The sequence below is a fragment of the Lycorma delicatula genome, chromosome 7, assembly GCF_047948215.1.
Source record: "Lycorma delicatula isolate Av1 chromosome 7, ASM4794821v1, whole genome shotgun sequence".
Classification (NCBI taxonomy): Eukaryota; Metazoa; Arthropoda; class Insecta; order Hemiptera; family Fulgoridae; genus Lycorma; species Lycorma delicatula.
The window spans coordinates 55,032,577-55,048,440 of NC_134461.1; the positions used below are offsets into that span (position 1 = coordinate 55,032,577).

At 28.0% G+C, this 15,864-nt stretch overlaps 1 protein-coding gene across 1 annotated transcript; it reads right to left on the minus strand.

Annotated features, from left to right (window-relative positions):
- Positions 1 to 1,998: 1,998 nt before the first annotated feature.
- Positions 1,999 to 15,215, minus strand: LOC142328088 (uncharacterized). Its single transcript, XM_075371577.1, has 2 exons — positions 15,129 to 15,215; positions 1,999 to 2,794 (listed from the first exon to the last, which is right to left on the minus strand). Exons 1-2 carry the CDS (start codon positions 15,183 to 15,185, stop codon positions 2,156 to 2,158), a joined length of 696 nt encoding a protein of 231 aa, XP_075227692.1. The 5' UTR covers positions 15,186 to 15,215; the 3' UTR covers positions 1,999 to 2,155.
- Between the last annotated feature and the right edge of the window lie 649 nt (positions 15,216 to 15,864).

Sequence of the window (15,864 nt, forward strand, 5' to 3'; positions counted from 1 at the left end):
CCAATAAGAGCAAAAAAATAAATAAAAACGTTTGCCACAACATAAAATTTTCACCTCTTCTCAAAATTTTTCTTCATGTAATTTTTTTAACGGTTAAAATTAGGAAATCTTGTTAAAACCTTTGAAAAACAGTTTAAAGAATGACTCATTCTAAATACCTTACATGAAAATATGGTTTCAGTAAATCTTCCTAGATCGATCAAAATAACTCATTTAGAGAAAAAAATTGTTACCTGGACTTCTATAAGTGAAAATGGTAAAGGGTCTTATAATAAACATAAAAAAAAATGCGTGAGCGAGGATAGTGGAGGGTTGATTTGAGTGTTTGAAAAAGGGTGAAAAATGGTATTATTGCGATTACCGGCGAAAGTTGACGTCAAAAAAATTTTTGGTTATTTAAGACCGAAAAGGTATACTATCGTCAAGCTTCGTCAAAATGAAATTACTTTTGTGAAAATTAAAAATAAAAAACGAAAAAACAAAAGATTTTTCTCGAAAATTTTGAGATTATGTTAAAAAGTGGCCTTTACAAAAGTTGTAGATTTTTGCATGATCTACAAATTTTCTATTGCAAAACTTTTTTTCAACTCTTAATCCCTAACCACCCAAACCAGCCCTGCACCACTTCCGCTCACGCATTTATTTTTTTTTTACGTTTATTATAAGCCCCTTTACCATTTCCACTTATAAAATTCCAGGTAAAAATTCTTTTTAAGTGTTATTTGGTTGGACTATTCTTTAACTTTATTGCAATTCTTTTATTAACAGTGCGTAGTTACTACATGATACTTTTAGCACTATTTAATAAATAACTGGACAAATAGATCTACTTAAATCTCAGCTTTATATTTTTACTAAGTGAGTAATCCCTTTTTATTAAGAAAAAATAAAATTAGTCAAGCGATTATCAAAATTTTAATTTCTTTTTGTGATGTCACAGTACAGTAAAAAAATGAATATTAAAAATAATTTTGTAAATATATTAAAAAAAGTAAATTATGTATATAATATATACAATATTATAATTTAAATTAAATATATATATATATATTTTTTTTTATATTTTAAAGGAAATAGCTCCAATATTCGGATTAAAAAATGTATTTTTAAAAGACAGAAATTATGATTAAAGATAAAAAGTATAATTTCAGGAGGATAAAAATAAAAATGGAAAAATTAGAAGAGTTGACAAAATTAAATATCTTAAAGAATGATTGAAAGCAATAGGAAAACGTAATATATTTTAAAACAAACATAAAAAATGAAAGTTAATTTATCAGATCTTCCAAAATACATGTAATTAATTAAAAAGTACTATCCATCAGTGCCAAGATATGAAACTGTAGTTAAAGCAGAAGCATTGCACTACAAAGAAAGAAATTGGCGATGAAGATGATTGAAAAAAGAAAGGAAAATTCTGAGGAAGATTCTAGAACTATTTAGAATAAATGTAAAATATAAAGAAAGAAGCAATAAAAATCTATTAAATTGAAGGAATACGAACAAATTTCAAGAAGAGAAGGTTAATGTTGTAGTTCACATTAATACAATGAATAAAGATAGATTAGTGAAGAAACTAGAAAACTAATTTTGAAAAACAGAAAATGGAGAATTTTGAAAAACAGAAAAGAGAAATCATCAAATCTGAATTAAAATAGAATAAAGAAAGAAAGAACATGTACTTAGAATGATAAAATATTGGGAAGAAAGGAAAAAATAACACCATAAGGAGAAATCGTAATTGCAAGCTTATACGTAGTATTATGAGACTAGAACGAATCCATAAAAAAAAGTATATTTGTTTTAAATAAAACTTAATTAATTAATAAAATAAAATTAAATAAAATTTACGATATATAATCAAATATGTAATTTTTTATTATTTTTTATTCCAAATTACATACTTTTACAATTTTTTTTCTATTAGGTAACATTTATGAAACAAATTGTTTAGTTAGTTACGTCAAAAAAAAAAATTATTTTCGTTATTATGTTACATAATAATTGAAATATAATACATAAATACAAATTTTTTGTTCTATTAATTAAAATAAGAAAAAAATAAGAGAAATAAGAAAAATGTATCACAAAATATTAACATTTCTAAAGTCGACTACAACATAACTATTTTTTCTATAATATGTAATAAATAATTTTAATAACAAGAAACATCTGGACAAGGGTTAATTACAGCAGAATATGGGTAATGGTAAGTGATTGGAGTGCTTGGAGTGTAAGGATATGTCATGCACGGAAAACATGGTGGTTTACATGGTTTACGGTATTCATCATTTACAATATCTTTTTCATTATATTTTTTATAATTTTGATTATAATCACAATCGCAACCATCATTGTCATCAACAACTACTGTTACTGTTTTACCAGGGGCTTGTTTACCATAATCTGGTTTTCGTGAAGATTTATACGATTTAAAACTTGATTTACCATCTGATTTACCTGATGGTTTTTTATAATATGGTTTAGGATATTGGTTATAACCTGGTTTCATCGGTCTAAGTGGTTTATATGGTTTTAATATTGACGGGCAAGAAGCTTGTTCTTCAACTACGAAGGTTTTGTAACATTTTTGTTCAGAGTCACAGTCGTCATCAGAATAATCTGCTTCACTATATTTTGGATAATTGGAGACGTAGACTTCATCATCATCGTCATCATCATCGTCATCATAATAGTCGCATGGTCGTGGTCGTGGTAGTGGTAGAGGTGGTGGTGGTGGTAGAGGATGTCTTATCAATTTTTCTTTGCACTTAAAGCAGCAAGAGGTAGAAACCTGAAGAAAAAAAAGACAGAAAATTAATGCTAAATGACTATACGGTTATGTTATTATATGATTCTATTACTATTTTAAGAGTAATTATTCGATCTGGCTTTACTGATAGGCACATCCACAAATAAGCATACTGTATGTTCACTAAAAGGACCCTTGGTAACTTTTTGGGTCCTAACCGGATAATACCGTAGGATGTACAAGAATAATTCATGATATCCTTAATATGATTTAACTAGGATCTTTTCAAACCAACAGAACAAAAAATTGGAAAAAGGGAATAAAGATACAGTCCAAGCGACAATCTATTCATCTAGGAACCACAGTACGAAATCTTCGGGTAAAATTTCAGCCAAAGATCTTTCCAGATGACAGTCGGTATCCCAATCCCAATCTCAGTAAAATCATGATTTTTCAAAAAAGTTTCCGGCCTGACAAAAACCATAAGATTTTTCAGAATTTTTTTTGTAAATGCAGTTGAAAAGAGCAATTTTTTTAAACCGCCAATTCGATACATTTAGATCTACGATTTTTAATACTCTTATCATTATGAGATTTGTCCAACTTTGGAATATAAGTGATTGTTTCAACTTTGATCTCATCATTGAAAGTGAATCTTCGTCCAGTAAACTATTTTTCCATGTTTCAGAAGAGGAAGTAATCGTTGTGAGCCAAATCCTACTAATAGTGCATTGAGAGCACTATAAAGCGTATTTTATGGAGTTTTGTAGCAATTACCCGAGACGTGTGGGCAAGCGCATTATGTAGTGAAAGAGCACTTTCTTTTTGGACAGATATGGACGTTTAGCCTGAATAACATCCTTTAATTGGTTCAGGAGTGAAGCGATCTGGTCTTATATTTTTCCGGATAATCTGTGAGTACCACACAATTTGAATTCCAAAAAAAACCTTAGAAATGGCTTTTCCTCCAGATGGACTCTTTTCACTTTCTTTGGCGCACTTTCGCCTGCTTCCATCCCTTTTTTAGTCTCTGGCATGTGATTGTGATCCAATTTTTATCTATTGTTATAAGACGTTGAAGAAAATCATCCCAACCCCATAGGGGAAGATAGGGCCTTGTGACGCTTTTTTCGCCACACCCTCCCCCCATTCCAAGCCCTGATGGGCTTTAACGGAAATAGAAGAAAATCAGTAGAATTATGTTTAAATAACTCAAAACATCCTTCAGAAATATTCAATTGATCGCGTTTCTGATCAACTGTTAACAAATGCGGTAGCCATCCAGCAGAAAGATTTTTCACAACGAAAACTTTGTGTAAAATGTAGAGGAAACGTCTATCGAGATGTTTGTGCTGGAAGCAAGTTCGCATACCTTAGCTAGGAAATCAATTAATAAGGCATTGTGGATTTTTGTGACGATTTCGTCTGTTTTTGGGCAACCTGAGCGTTCATCACGTTGAATTGATGTAAGACCAAATTCAGCAGTTCATTATTTTTTCGTCGAAAACAAAGGAAAAGAGAAGACTTTAAAGTGGAATTTAATTCTTTTTTTGTCCATCGTGATTAAACCTTTTAAAATAAAGTACTTTTAACAACTCGAATTTCAATCTTTTCCATTTTTCAGAAAATGCCAAAACTTGTATTCTTTACTCGATCGCGATAAACAAGTAACTAAATGCACGAGTTAGAAACATCTCAGCACGCCATCTGACGGGTCACCACTTGACAAATATCAAAGTGATTTGGTCAGTTTTGCACCATATCTATGTTAGCCCTGTTATTTGAAATTTTTTTTAATCGGAACAGACAAAGCTGATCAATGATTTACGTTGAGAAAATTAAACGTTAACAACAACAAAAACTGTTTTATTCACAATAATTATTGAACAATCATAAAATAGGCTGAAGTTTCATTGAAGATATTTTTTTAGAATTATGTGGTGTTTAGAAGTGTTAGCCTTTATAGCAATTCAGTCAAATCTCTATTAGAAGTAATTTAAAATGTATGTAAGTTACAAAAATTTTAAAGTAACTATTGTTAATTATGTATATATATATATATATATATATATTCGTATTTTTTGTGAAGCTAATCTCTGAGTTCAATATATATACTTAAATCTAACATTCAATACTGCCAAATTATAATGCAGCTGTTATATTTTAACTATTACTATAACAAAATATAATCCTCGTACCTTAATAATCTATCACGTTACAATTAACCTATTTATATGAAGACGGAAATTTATTATCTGAATTTAATACTCTATATCCATAAAAAATTGTACTTAATCATCTTTTGAATGATTTTCATTTCGTATTGTGGATTATTTATTCTATTTATCATTTTTGAATTACTTTAAATTTCCATACGTATAAGGTATTTTAAAATTAATATAAATTATATTGTGAATTATTGGTAAGCATATATTAATTACAAACTAGCTGAAAATTGTTAATATTAACCTAATTTAAATGTCTATATCACCCTTTACTTTGGTAACTGAGGTGCAATAAACAATAATATGTAAGGAAATAGGGAAAATCCTTTTAATTTTCCTCCCCTCCCATTAACACCCCTCACTCACACAATCTCTCTTTCTCACTCTCTCTCTCTCTCTCTCTCTCTCTCTCTCTCTCTCTCTATATATATATATATATATATATATATATATATATATATATATATACACGAGCTCTGCTCAAAAAATAATTATTCTTTTTTTAATTACGCGTCAACGGAGATATTTAGTGACGTGCGGTTGGCAGTATTGTATTTCGCATAACCTCCTCTGTAACCACATGTTCTTGGATTGTTGATATCTCGTTTAGTTTTTGTTGTTTGAGAACGACATGTTTAAGTGTTACTAGCGATTTTTTGATGATTGAACTTTTGTCTCGATATCATAGCCATAAACCCGGCTTTCATCTCCCGTTAGGAAACTTTGCAAGAATGTTTCATCGTCATGGGCTTGTTTAAAGAGTTGCCGACAATTGTCCACTCGATGTTCTTTCTGCTGTTCGGTCATCAAACGAGGAACAAACTTTGCTGCAAGTCGGTATATGTCCAGTGTTTCAGTCAAAATTTCATGGCTTGATCCAATCGAGATGCTAACCCTTTCTGCAAGTTCTGTGACAGTCAATCGGCGATTTGCACGCACCAGATCGTTGATTTTATGAACGTGTGTCATCATTTGAAGTCGAAGGCCTTCTTGGTCGAGGATCATCTTCAATTGACTGAGGATCACTTTTAAATTGTGAAAACCCATAACCTATTATGTATGTGACAATGAGTGGATGTGCTCCTACGCTCGGTTTAGTTCTTTAGTTTATTTAATTCGATTTTGTTCTTTGTTTTCGTTTACGTTAGTCGGTGTTTTTATTTCGTTTTATTTAATTTAATATAATTTGTTTTATTTAGACTGTTTTACTGTTTGACTCTCTTGCCCGGCGGTTGCTTAGCGACGTAGGTGAAGTGAACTTTGTGATTGTTTTGATAATTTAATTATATTTTGGCTCATGTGTGATTTTGGAATGAACTCTAGTTGCGATAATATTGTTTCAGTGGAACCACATCACATTTAAGCCTTTTCATTGTGTCTTACGGAATTTTTTGTTGTGTCGGCTGTTTATACCGGCACAGCTGTTTCCACTTGATTACATTGCCTTTGTTTTTTTAACTATTCTGTCATGCCACATTTTGCTGGGTCGCGAGGCGTAACCTTGCATCGTGCCTGCTTTAGGTGAGGTGGACTTGGTCACCATAAGGCAGACTGTAAGGAGAAACCGAGGTGTGTTCTACTTGGCAAAGCTGGTCACAGGATGCGTAGCTGAGAGTGTGAGCGCAACAACTGAGGTGCTTGTATGTGAATGAAAATAGGTGCTCGGCTGCTCATGGTATGATTTGAGCGGTGACAGTGGAGTGTGGAATAAACTTTCTCCTGGTATCAGAACCGAATAAAGAATGGATGCTCAAAATATTTGATATGTAGATAAATTCCAGGAATAAGACCTCCAAGGCTGTAGAGAAGAAATCGACCGGAGAGCGAAGGGATGACGAGAGCCTCCTGTGCTCCACAGGATAGCGGATGCGTGATAGCTCCTATCACGCGTCCGCGCTTGCGTGGATGGACGACGATAATGATGCACAGGGACTCTCAATCCCCTGAACTCGAAAGCACCTCCCAGGGCTGAATTATATTTAATTGCGGGTCCGGCCCCTGGAGGGGAGTTGATGAGATAGGAAATTTAATCGGTAGGGCGTAGGCACACATACGCACTTTAATAACATCTTGCGTAACCTGTTAGCGAGCCCGACACTTCGCCCTTAACCGGGGTTTCGCCGACTCATAAAAAAAAAAGACGTAAAAACCAATCGCAGTATTGCGTACGACCCAGAATATCATCTTCGTAAGCTTGTTTCAAAACATGAAAAGTTTCTGTGAAAGTTTTCCCCAGTTTCACGCAAAGGTTTACGTTGTATCGTTATCCCGAAAAACGCACATTACAAAAATCACTACTAACACTTAAATACGTAGCACTCAAATAACAACAAGAAAACTAAACGGTATATCAACAATCCAAGAGCACGTGGTTATAAAGGAATATGTTTATTGACATGTTTTTAGTTACATGTTCTTACTTCTTAAAAAATAAGTTGTCAACTTTTTGTACATTACATTCTTCGTAGTTAAAATTTATAATCTTTGCATTTTTTTTTTCTAATATTATTATTATTATGCATTAAATTTTGTTTGTTTCATTTTTAAATAAATACAATTTATCAGATTTAATTCAAATTTCAATATAATCAGGAAATGTTTACAATTTTTATTTTTTCCTAATTGTTAATCTGCTTTAAATAATTTTCTTTCTATTACTTTATATAAATAAAATATATTTTATTTATATTTTACTCGTCTCCATGTTATAATTTGAATTCTTAGACTTGAACTGATATCATAAATAGTTCGTAATATAGATTAAATACAAAAAAAATCTTTTTTATTTCCAATATTTCAAAATTATATAAAATTTAATAAAACCATTCTAAGATTTAAACAAAAGTGAAGTTCGTGGGGGGATTATCAGAACTTTTTATTATTAAAATTGGAGTCAGCCAGGACGATGGACTTTCCCTTTGTATTCATCAACTATGCACTTGAGAAAGTTTTTGAGGAAATAAACAAGTACTTAGACACAAATCCTTGAACCGAAATAGGAATAAAAAATTGAAGTGTAATTGTAATTGTCTCGTGTTTGAAGATGAGTTCTTGTAGCTAAGTAGTGATGTGAAGCCGAGATTTTAATCACAAAACAATAGAAACGATTAGGTAAAATAAGACATAAAATCCCCTTCGAAAAAAATTAAATCATGACCTAGATTAAGAACGCACTACAAAAACTAGAAGTTAATGATCAGAATATTGAGAAAATAATACATTTTAAATATCTAAAAGAATGGATCGGTTGGAATATTCTGGAAAAGTGTATAATCGAATCCAAAATATAGAAGACGAAATTCTCATTTCAATTAACCATTTTTACACTATAATTAAACATTACAATACAGTAATAAAATCAATAGTCTTGAACATAGTGGAAAGGTTAGCCATAAATAAAAAAGGAATAACGGATAAAATAGAAGTAAGGAAAGATATTAGGAAAATATTAGTTCCAAAATTTCAAAAGATAAATTAATTTTCAATAATGATCTAATAAAAAAAAAAAAAAATAATAATAATAGAAAATTAGCTTCTACAATCGTCTTTCCATCTCTCCAGAATAAATAACATATTAATAAAACAATTATGACTTGCTCAATTTTAAAAAAACAATAATTCAAACTGGTTTCAACAAGAAATAAAGATTCCAGAAGAAACCGAAATCAAAGGAACGAACAAAACAATAAAACAGAAGAATAAAAGAAAGCCATGTCCAAAAAAATAAAAATTTACCAGCAAAAACAAAAGAAAACTAGAACTTATAAGAAGTAATTGATATAACGTACCCTACCCTTAAGGTGGATGAAAAAAAAATCTATATATACTTTTTATTACAAAAAAAAAGTATTAAATAAATGTAAAAGGTTTCTTACATAAATTACAAAAAAATAAATAAATAAATAAAAATTGTAATAGCAATTAAATGGATTAAATCAAATAATAATAATGTAATAAATTTTGTTTATTACTGGTATTAAATATCATGGAGTTCGTTAAAACTTCCACAATAAGAGGCGACGAAGTCAACGAACCACGTTTACAGTCCTAAACATGACCTAATCTAACAGTAAAATGAAAATTGGAAACCATTAAGCATGAAAACATTATAAAATTAGATTAGTAATAAAGAATACTTTCAAAAAATAGATCGAATTATGTTTGATTTTTTTTTCGATTTGATGAACCGTGGGACTAGAATATGTTATTTTATTCATTTCTTTAATGTACCTTTACGAATCGCGCCGCTAGATAGCAGTACTTGATAGTACTGGGTAGCGTACAAAAACTTTATAATGAAATTAAAAAAAAAAAAATACTACAGCTTATTTTAATAGTAAATGCTGTTATCTAAATGAAAGTACTGAAAAGGAAACAATTTTTTTTAATTCCCATCATTTCTTAAAAAAAAAAAAAATAGTATTAATTTACAAGTGATTATACTGATTTTATTAAAAAAAAGAGTAAATAAAACAGAAATAAATTCGATTGGTAAAATCGAATTTAACGATAAAAATCGACATACTAAGTAATAAGTGCAGCATTACATCATGGATTTTCTATTCGTAAAGGTCATTATAATAGTTTTATTAAAAAAGGAAAAATATGGTATGAATTGAATGATATCACCACTATTAACAAAAAAAAAAATCGGTCGTAAAATTCAGTTTGTTTGTTCTAAGGCAATAAATTTGAATAATAAATCCATAAGATACTCAGTAATTCATAAAAAAATAAAAGAATAATCTAACAAAACTCAGTGACGATATCTCTCTCTTTTTCCTGTTTAGCCTTCGGTAACTACCGTTCAGATAATACTTCAGAGGATGAATGAGGATGATATGTATGAGTGTAAATGAAGTGTAGTCTTGTACATTCTCAGTTCGACCATTCCTGAGATGTGTGGTTAATTGAGTGACGATATCTGCGAGACTCTTACCGTACGGTTTACAATTTCATTGTAATTTTTTTTTATTATTTATTTAGGGTATTTTTAACAAACATAATGAAAAATAGTTAACCCATTCATAATTATTTAAATATTTCATTTATCAGTACTCGTAAAAATTAGTTTAATTTCCATGCAAAAATAAAATCGATCAAATACTCGAGTTTACTTTATTTTTTAAAAGGTCAAAAGAGGATCTATTAGAGAAATAAATTTACAAAAAATTTATAATAATAATTAATTGAATTATCTTATTAAGGGATGAACTTTTGAAAATCTGGTCGCAATAAAATGGATAGAATAATAAGGGCCTAAAATATTTCATAGAACAATATGAATTAAAAAGTTGAAGAAAAAATTAATTTACGCGATTAGGGATTTTAAAAAGAGAAGAAAATAATAAATTATAGGTTCAAATTGAGGAAGAAAACTAAATATAATTCTTTATTAACTACGTCATATTTAGAGCCAAAACAGACTTTCATTGTTAACATTTTTAATTTAACAAATAAAGGTCAATAAAGTTTTATCAGTAGTTTCGCAATCTCACGTTAAAAAAACTTTATAATTTTCACGTACGTTTAAAATATTACTAATCAGATATTAATCAACCATTGTTTAATAAAATGTTTACAAACCACCTTGAAATGATAGAAAAATATTTAAATAAATATTTTGTAATCGTTGTGAAATATTATGTTTTTTCCTAAATATATTTCAAATATTTATTGTCTAAATACATATTCATTTACGCTGAATTTAATAACTCCACATTCAAGTCTAAATAGTATTAACAATTTATCTTGAGACTTTTTTAAAAAATTCACAATTCGTCAGAAGGGTCGTTCTATTAATGTGAATCATTTTAGTCAATAATGATTAACTTAAAAATTATAACATTTTCAATCGTTTATATATATGTAACTACGATAAGGCTGCAAAATGAAGGAACTTTTCTTTTTTTTTCTAATTAAGTAAATTATTGTACCAATTTTAATAAATCAATCAAAAGATTTATTTCTCTTTTACAAAAAATAAGTATGCTATTGTTTCTAATATTTTTTTTTTTTATTATTATATGAATTTTAACGTTTTGAATAACATTTTTAGATAAATTTATCCAGTATTAGATTAAAAAATTTTATAATAAAAATACAATAGTATTACATAAATGGAATTATAATAATTTTATACTACTTGTGTGTGTACTGTACACACACAGATATATATATATAGTACATATATGTTTCCATGAAAGACCGAAATTAGAGAATGTCAATATTTTCCGGTTAATGTCTACACATACCAAATACGTCGGTGAAAGACCGAAATATTTGCTTGTATTATTCATTCGGACCTTTGCAGGCATATGTCGACAGACACAGATAAGTTTTGGTGGGGTCAAAACGATAAATAGAAATTACAAAAAAAATTAACCAAAACCAATCTCTAAGGTAAATAGATTAAGAGAAATCCTCGTAAAAAAGGAAGTTTAAATTTATGTCAAATATAACTTTAACCTTTTCTTTCTTTCTCCTGTTTAGCCTCTAGGAATTACCGTTCAGGTATTACTTCAGAGGATGAATGAGGATGATATGTATGAGTGTAAATGAAATGTAGTCTTGGTCAAACATAACCTACGTTCGCTAACCACGTCAAATTAAAAATTATATATGTTATTTTCAAACAATGGGAGCGATTATTAAATTTTCAGCATTGTATAATTGAAGAGCCAATCACGATATACAGAATATGTTAACGATAACATATGGATGAACGATAACGAACAAATACATGTTCAGATGGTTGGCCCTTTGTTCAATTTTTTTTTAATTTTTTTTTTTTCAACTTTCACCATCGTGCATGCTGGATTTGGGCGATGAATTTGATTAATCGTATCCAATGTTAGAGAATAATCTATGTAATTTGTGTATTTAATGTTAATTAGACGAGGTTATCGAGTGAAGCGAGCGTAGATTATGTTCGGCTGCAATTTAAACTTCTTTGTTTTACAAGGATTTCTCGTAATCCATTTAACTTAGAAATTTGTATTGGGTGACTTTTTTTTAATTGTCTATGGTTTCGACCCCTACCAGAACTTGTGTGTCTGTGTTGTTGACAAATACCAGCGAAAGTGAAATAATACACACACACACACACACACACACACACACACACACACACACACACACAGAGAGAGAGAGAGAGAGAGAGAGAGAGAGAGAGAGTTAAATAAGTAGTATAAAATTATTTATTAACATTATAATTTTCTAATGTTAACGTTCAAAGAATATGTTGCTTTATCAATATCACGTGAATATCCTCAAAATCTTATAAAACATTAATTCGTCAGTGAAAAAATATCATCTTTAGAAAATTCTAAAAAAACTATTCATTTATTCTTCAGCTTTTGCGAATGTATATTTTTTGTCTGACTAAATATTCATTATGTGTTACCTTTATTTTAGTAAAACAAGACAAAGGATTACATAATTAAATGCATAAAACTATTTTTTTTTTTAAATGTTTATCTTATTATAAAAAGTTTCTAAAAACGCCATGCAAGAATTATTAAATAAACTGATCTAAGATTACTTCTTCATTACACAGAGAATTATTTATAATGCTAAAATCTAGAAATCTAGTCCATTTAATTTATTGCAAAAAGTGCTTACATTAAAACATTTTCTGCTATTCAGCTTGAACATATGAAGTAATAATTGCAACGTTCATTAAACATTTCTGTTGTTCTTTTTTTTAATTTAAATGTACACACACACACAACATATCTACATCATAAACATATTATTTTTTAATTATGAAAATTATTCTATTTTTAGTAAAAAGATAGACTAAAAAAATTTTCTTAATGTTATAAAATTACTGTTTCAAATGAAGAAATAATATAATTTCAAAGAAAAAATATTTAAAAATAAAGAAAACTTTTAAACTTTAATTAAAATTAAAAAAATATAATTTTTTTGTGTGTATTGCTTTATTTACAATCATTTTTTGAACAATTAAACTATAAGTAAATATAATTTAAAAACAAAAATAATAAAAACCGAAATAAAAATCATAATTGGCTGTACCAAGTATTATTTTAATATAAAACGGTAATATAAAAATAAATATAACTTTATAAATATTAGAACTAATCCTAAATAATATATTTAAAAATATTTTGAACAAATTTCATTAATTAGAGATCTATTAAAAAAAATCCATAGTAGTCACAATGAGAAAAAATTAATAAGAAAATTATAATTTTTTTATGGACACCTAATCTTCCTAAAACCTACTGATTCTAAAAAAAAGAAAGGATATTAAGTGGCAGTGGTGATCTCCATTGTGGAGCGGTAGCGCCACGGTTTTTCATCCGCAGGTCCCGGGTTAGAATCCCGATCAGGCATGTCATTTTCTATACGCTACAAAATTCCATATCTATATTCCCAAGTACAAGCTTCTGTGGAGAATTAATTCATCAAGCAAAGGAAAAAAGTATATTATAAACAGCGTAAGTCATATTAATACATTAGGTTCGATAGATTACCAAATTTAAAGAATACAAAATATATTGCTAATAATAATCAAAAATTTATACAAAATAAAAGTTAAAAATGAGACTACCAATATAGGTAAAGAAAATAATAAATAAGATTATTTACCATATCTATAAAAATCTCGTCAATAATAATATAATATATAACAATAATAATATAAAGCTCATAAAGTTAGTTTTTCCCTTTTTTGTCAAAAATGATATTGGAAAATACTTTATATAACTTTCAAAATGATTAAATAACTCTAAAACAATTTTATGTTTTACGATTTAAATAAACGGAAAATTGGTTCACAAACAAAAAAGAAAATAAAGAAACCAAAATCAAAATAGACAAAAATCAAGAAATCCAAAGAATTGTAATATGTAAAAACCTCGGTGAAATCATAAGCCCTAACTTTTTAGAAAAGAAATAATGAGAGAAAGACTCAAAAAAATGAATCTCGCCTTTATGTCAAAAAGAAACATCTACAATAAAAAATCCCTATCTTATAACACTAAACTAAAACACTACAACACGATCATTTTACCCTAAGCCGTATACGCAACTGAATGCCTCCAAACATATTCAGATAAAAAAAACTTTCAAAGTGGAAAAAAGAATCCTAAGAAATATTTACAAACTTTAAAAACATAATCCACAAAATCAAAAGCGAAAACGAAATTTACAGAAACAGATAAAATCTACAATACAATAAGAAAAATAAAATTACAATTTTACGGCCACGTACAGATTGAATCCACGAAGACTTACAAAACAAATCTGTAGTAGATTTAATGCAGAAAAAATTAAACTCACCTGGTTTTCCAAGTCGATAAAGACATTAAAAAATTAAATATAAACGAAAACAGTACAATATCGAGATCAATTTAGAAAACTTATAAAAAAACGGTAGACTCCCAGAGAAAGTCAAAAGACTAGGCATAAAATGGATTGAAGAAAAAATCGGGAACAAAGTAGCAGAATGAGACAATACTGGAAGAACAAAAAATCATAATTCTTTTTGACTTTATGTGTGCATGGTCACTAGAGGCCTAATCGAAAAAATGAAAATTATGATAATAAACATTTTTTAACATAATAAAAATATCATTTTATTTTTTTAATGGTTTTATTTATAGTCGTATCAACAATTATAGACATTAGCGACTACAGTAACACTACAAGGGTAGTATAAAACAACAAAAATCATAAAGAACAAAAATAAACAATAAAGAAATAGGAACAATAAACTTGATGTAATCACATCTAAATAAAAATTTTAATTTCAAAATATTAAAATTCAGTCAGAATTTTATATATTAAAATATTTTTAATTTCAAATCGTTACATTGTAGATTATTTATTTAATAGTTCAATTACATTTCTGATTTTTTATTAAATCTTTAGTAATTTTTAATTTTATAAAATTGATTTATTTTTGTTTTAAATTTAAAAAAGAATTGTTACCATACGTTTATGGTCACTGAATTTATTTAATAAAATAAATACATTATAAAATGTAATTCTTACACATACGTATCAGTATTCTATATTTATATAGATGAACGTGTGCGTCGATACAATTCTAGAAGCTTAATCTTAGCTGATAATGGAAAAAATGATTTAAATAAATAAATAAATAATTAAATAAAACTTACCTGTACGCTCGCTAAAAAAGCGACAAAACAAAAAATATACTTCATAGTAATTGCCATGCAAAATAATTAATTTTACTGGTATTATATATATTATGTTCTGAATAATAAATGAAGTACATGTACATATATCCCATTATTTTGATTGTTTTATCAAACGATCTGTTATTTTAAATATCACGTATTGTATTAAAATAAATTAAAAGATAATTTCGATCCTTCTTTGCAGTAAAACAACTACTTGTTTAATATCATCACGTTTACGTATATTTGAATTATCTAATTTATATAATTATTACTATTGATGCAATAAATTAATTTTATTATGTTTTTTATTTTTTTAATAAAAAAACAAACCATACTAAATTTTTAATTTATTTATTTATTTATTTTTTTTAATTTCAACCATAAAATTGATATATTTTTATTAAAATACCAAATGTTTATTTACAATTTTGTTTCATTTTAGACAATTATCCTTGAGTAAATAAATGATTTTACTTTATGTTTTTTGTAAACAAAAGTAAAGACAATTTGTTTGTTTTTGTTTTTACTTCCTTGTACGAAGTAAAGGAAGTAAAAATGAAAATAAACAAACATGTGATAGCGAAAAAATTTTAGTTTTCAAATTTCAACGGAAATATCCATTTCGAACATCCCTGAATTCATTTTTACTAGTTTCAGCGCGACGTCTGTACGTATGTGTACGTATCTCGCATAACCCAAACACGATTAGCGA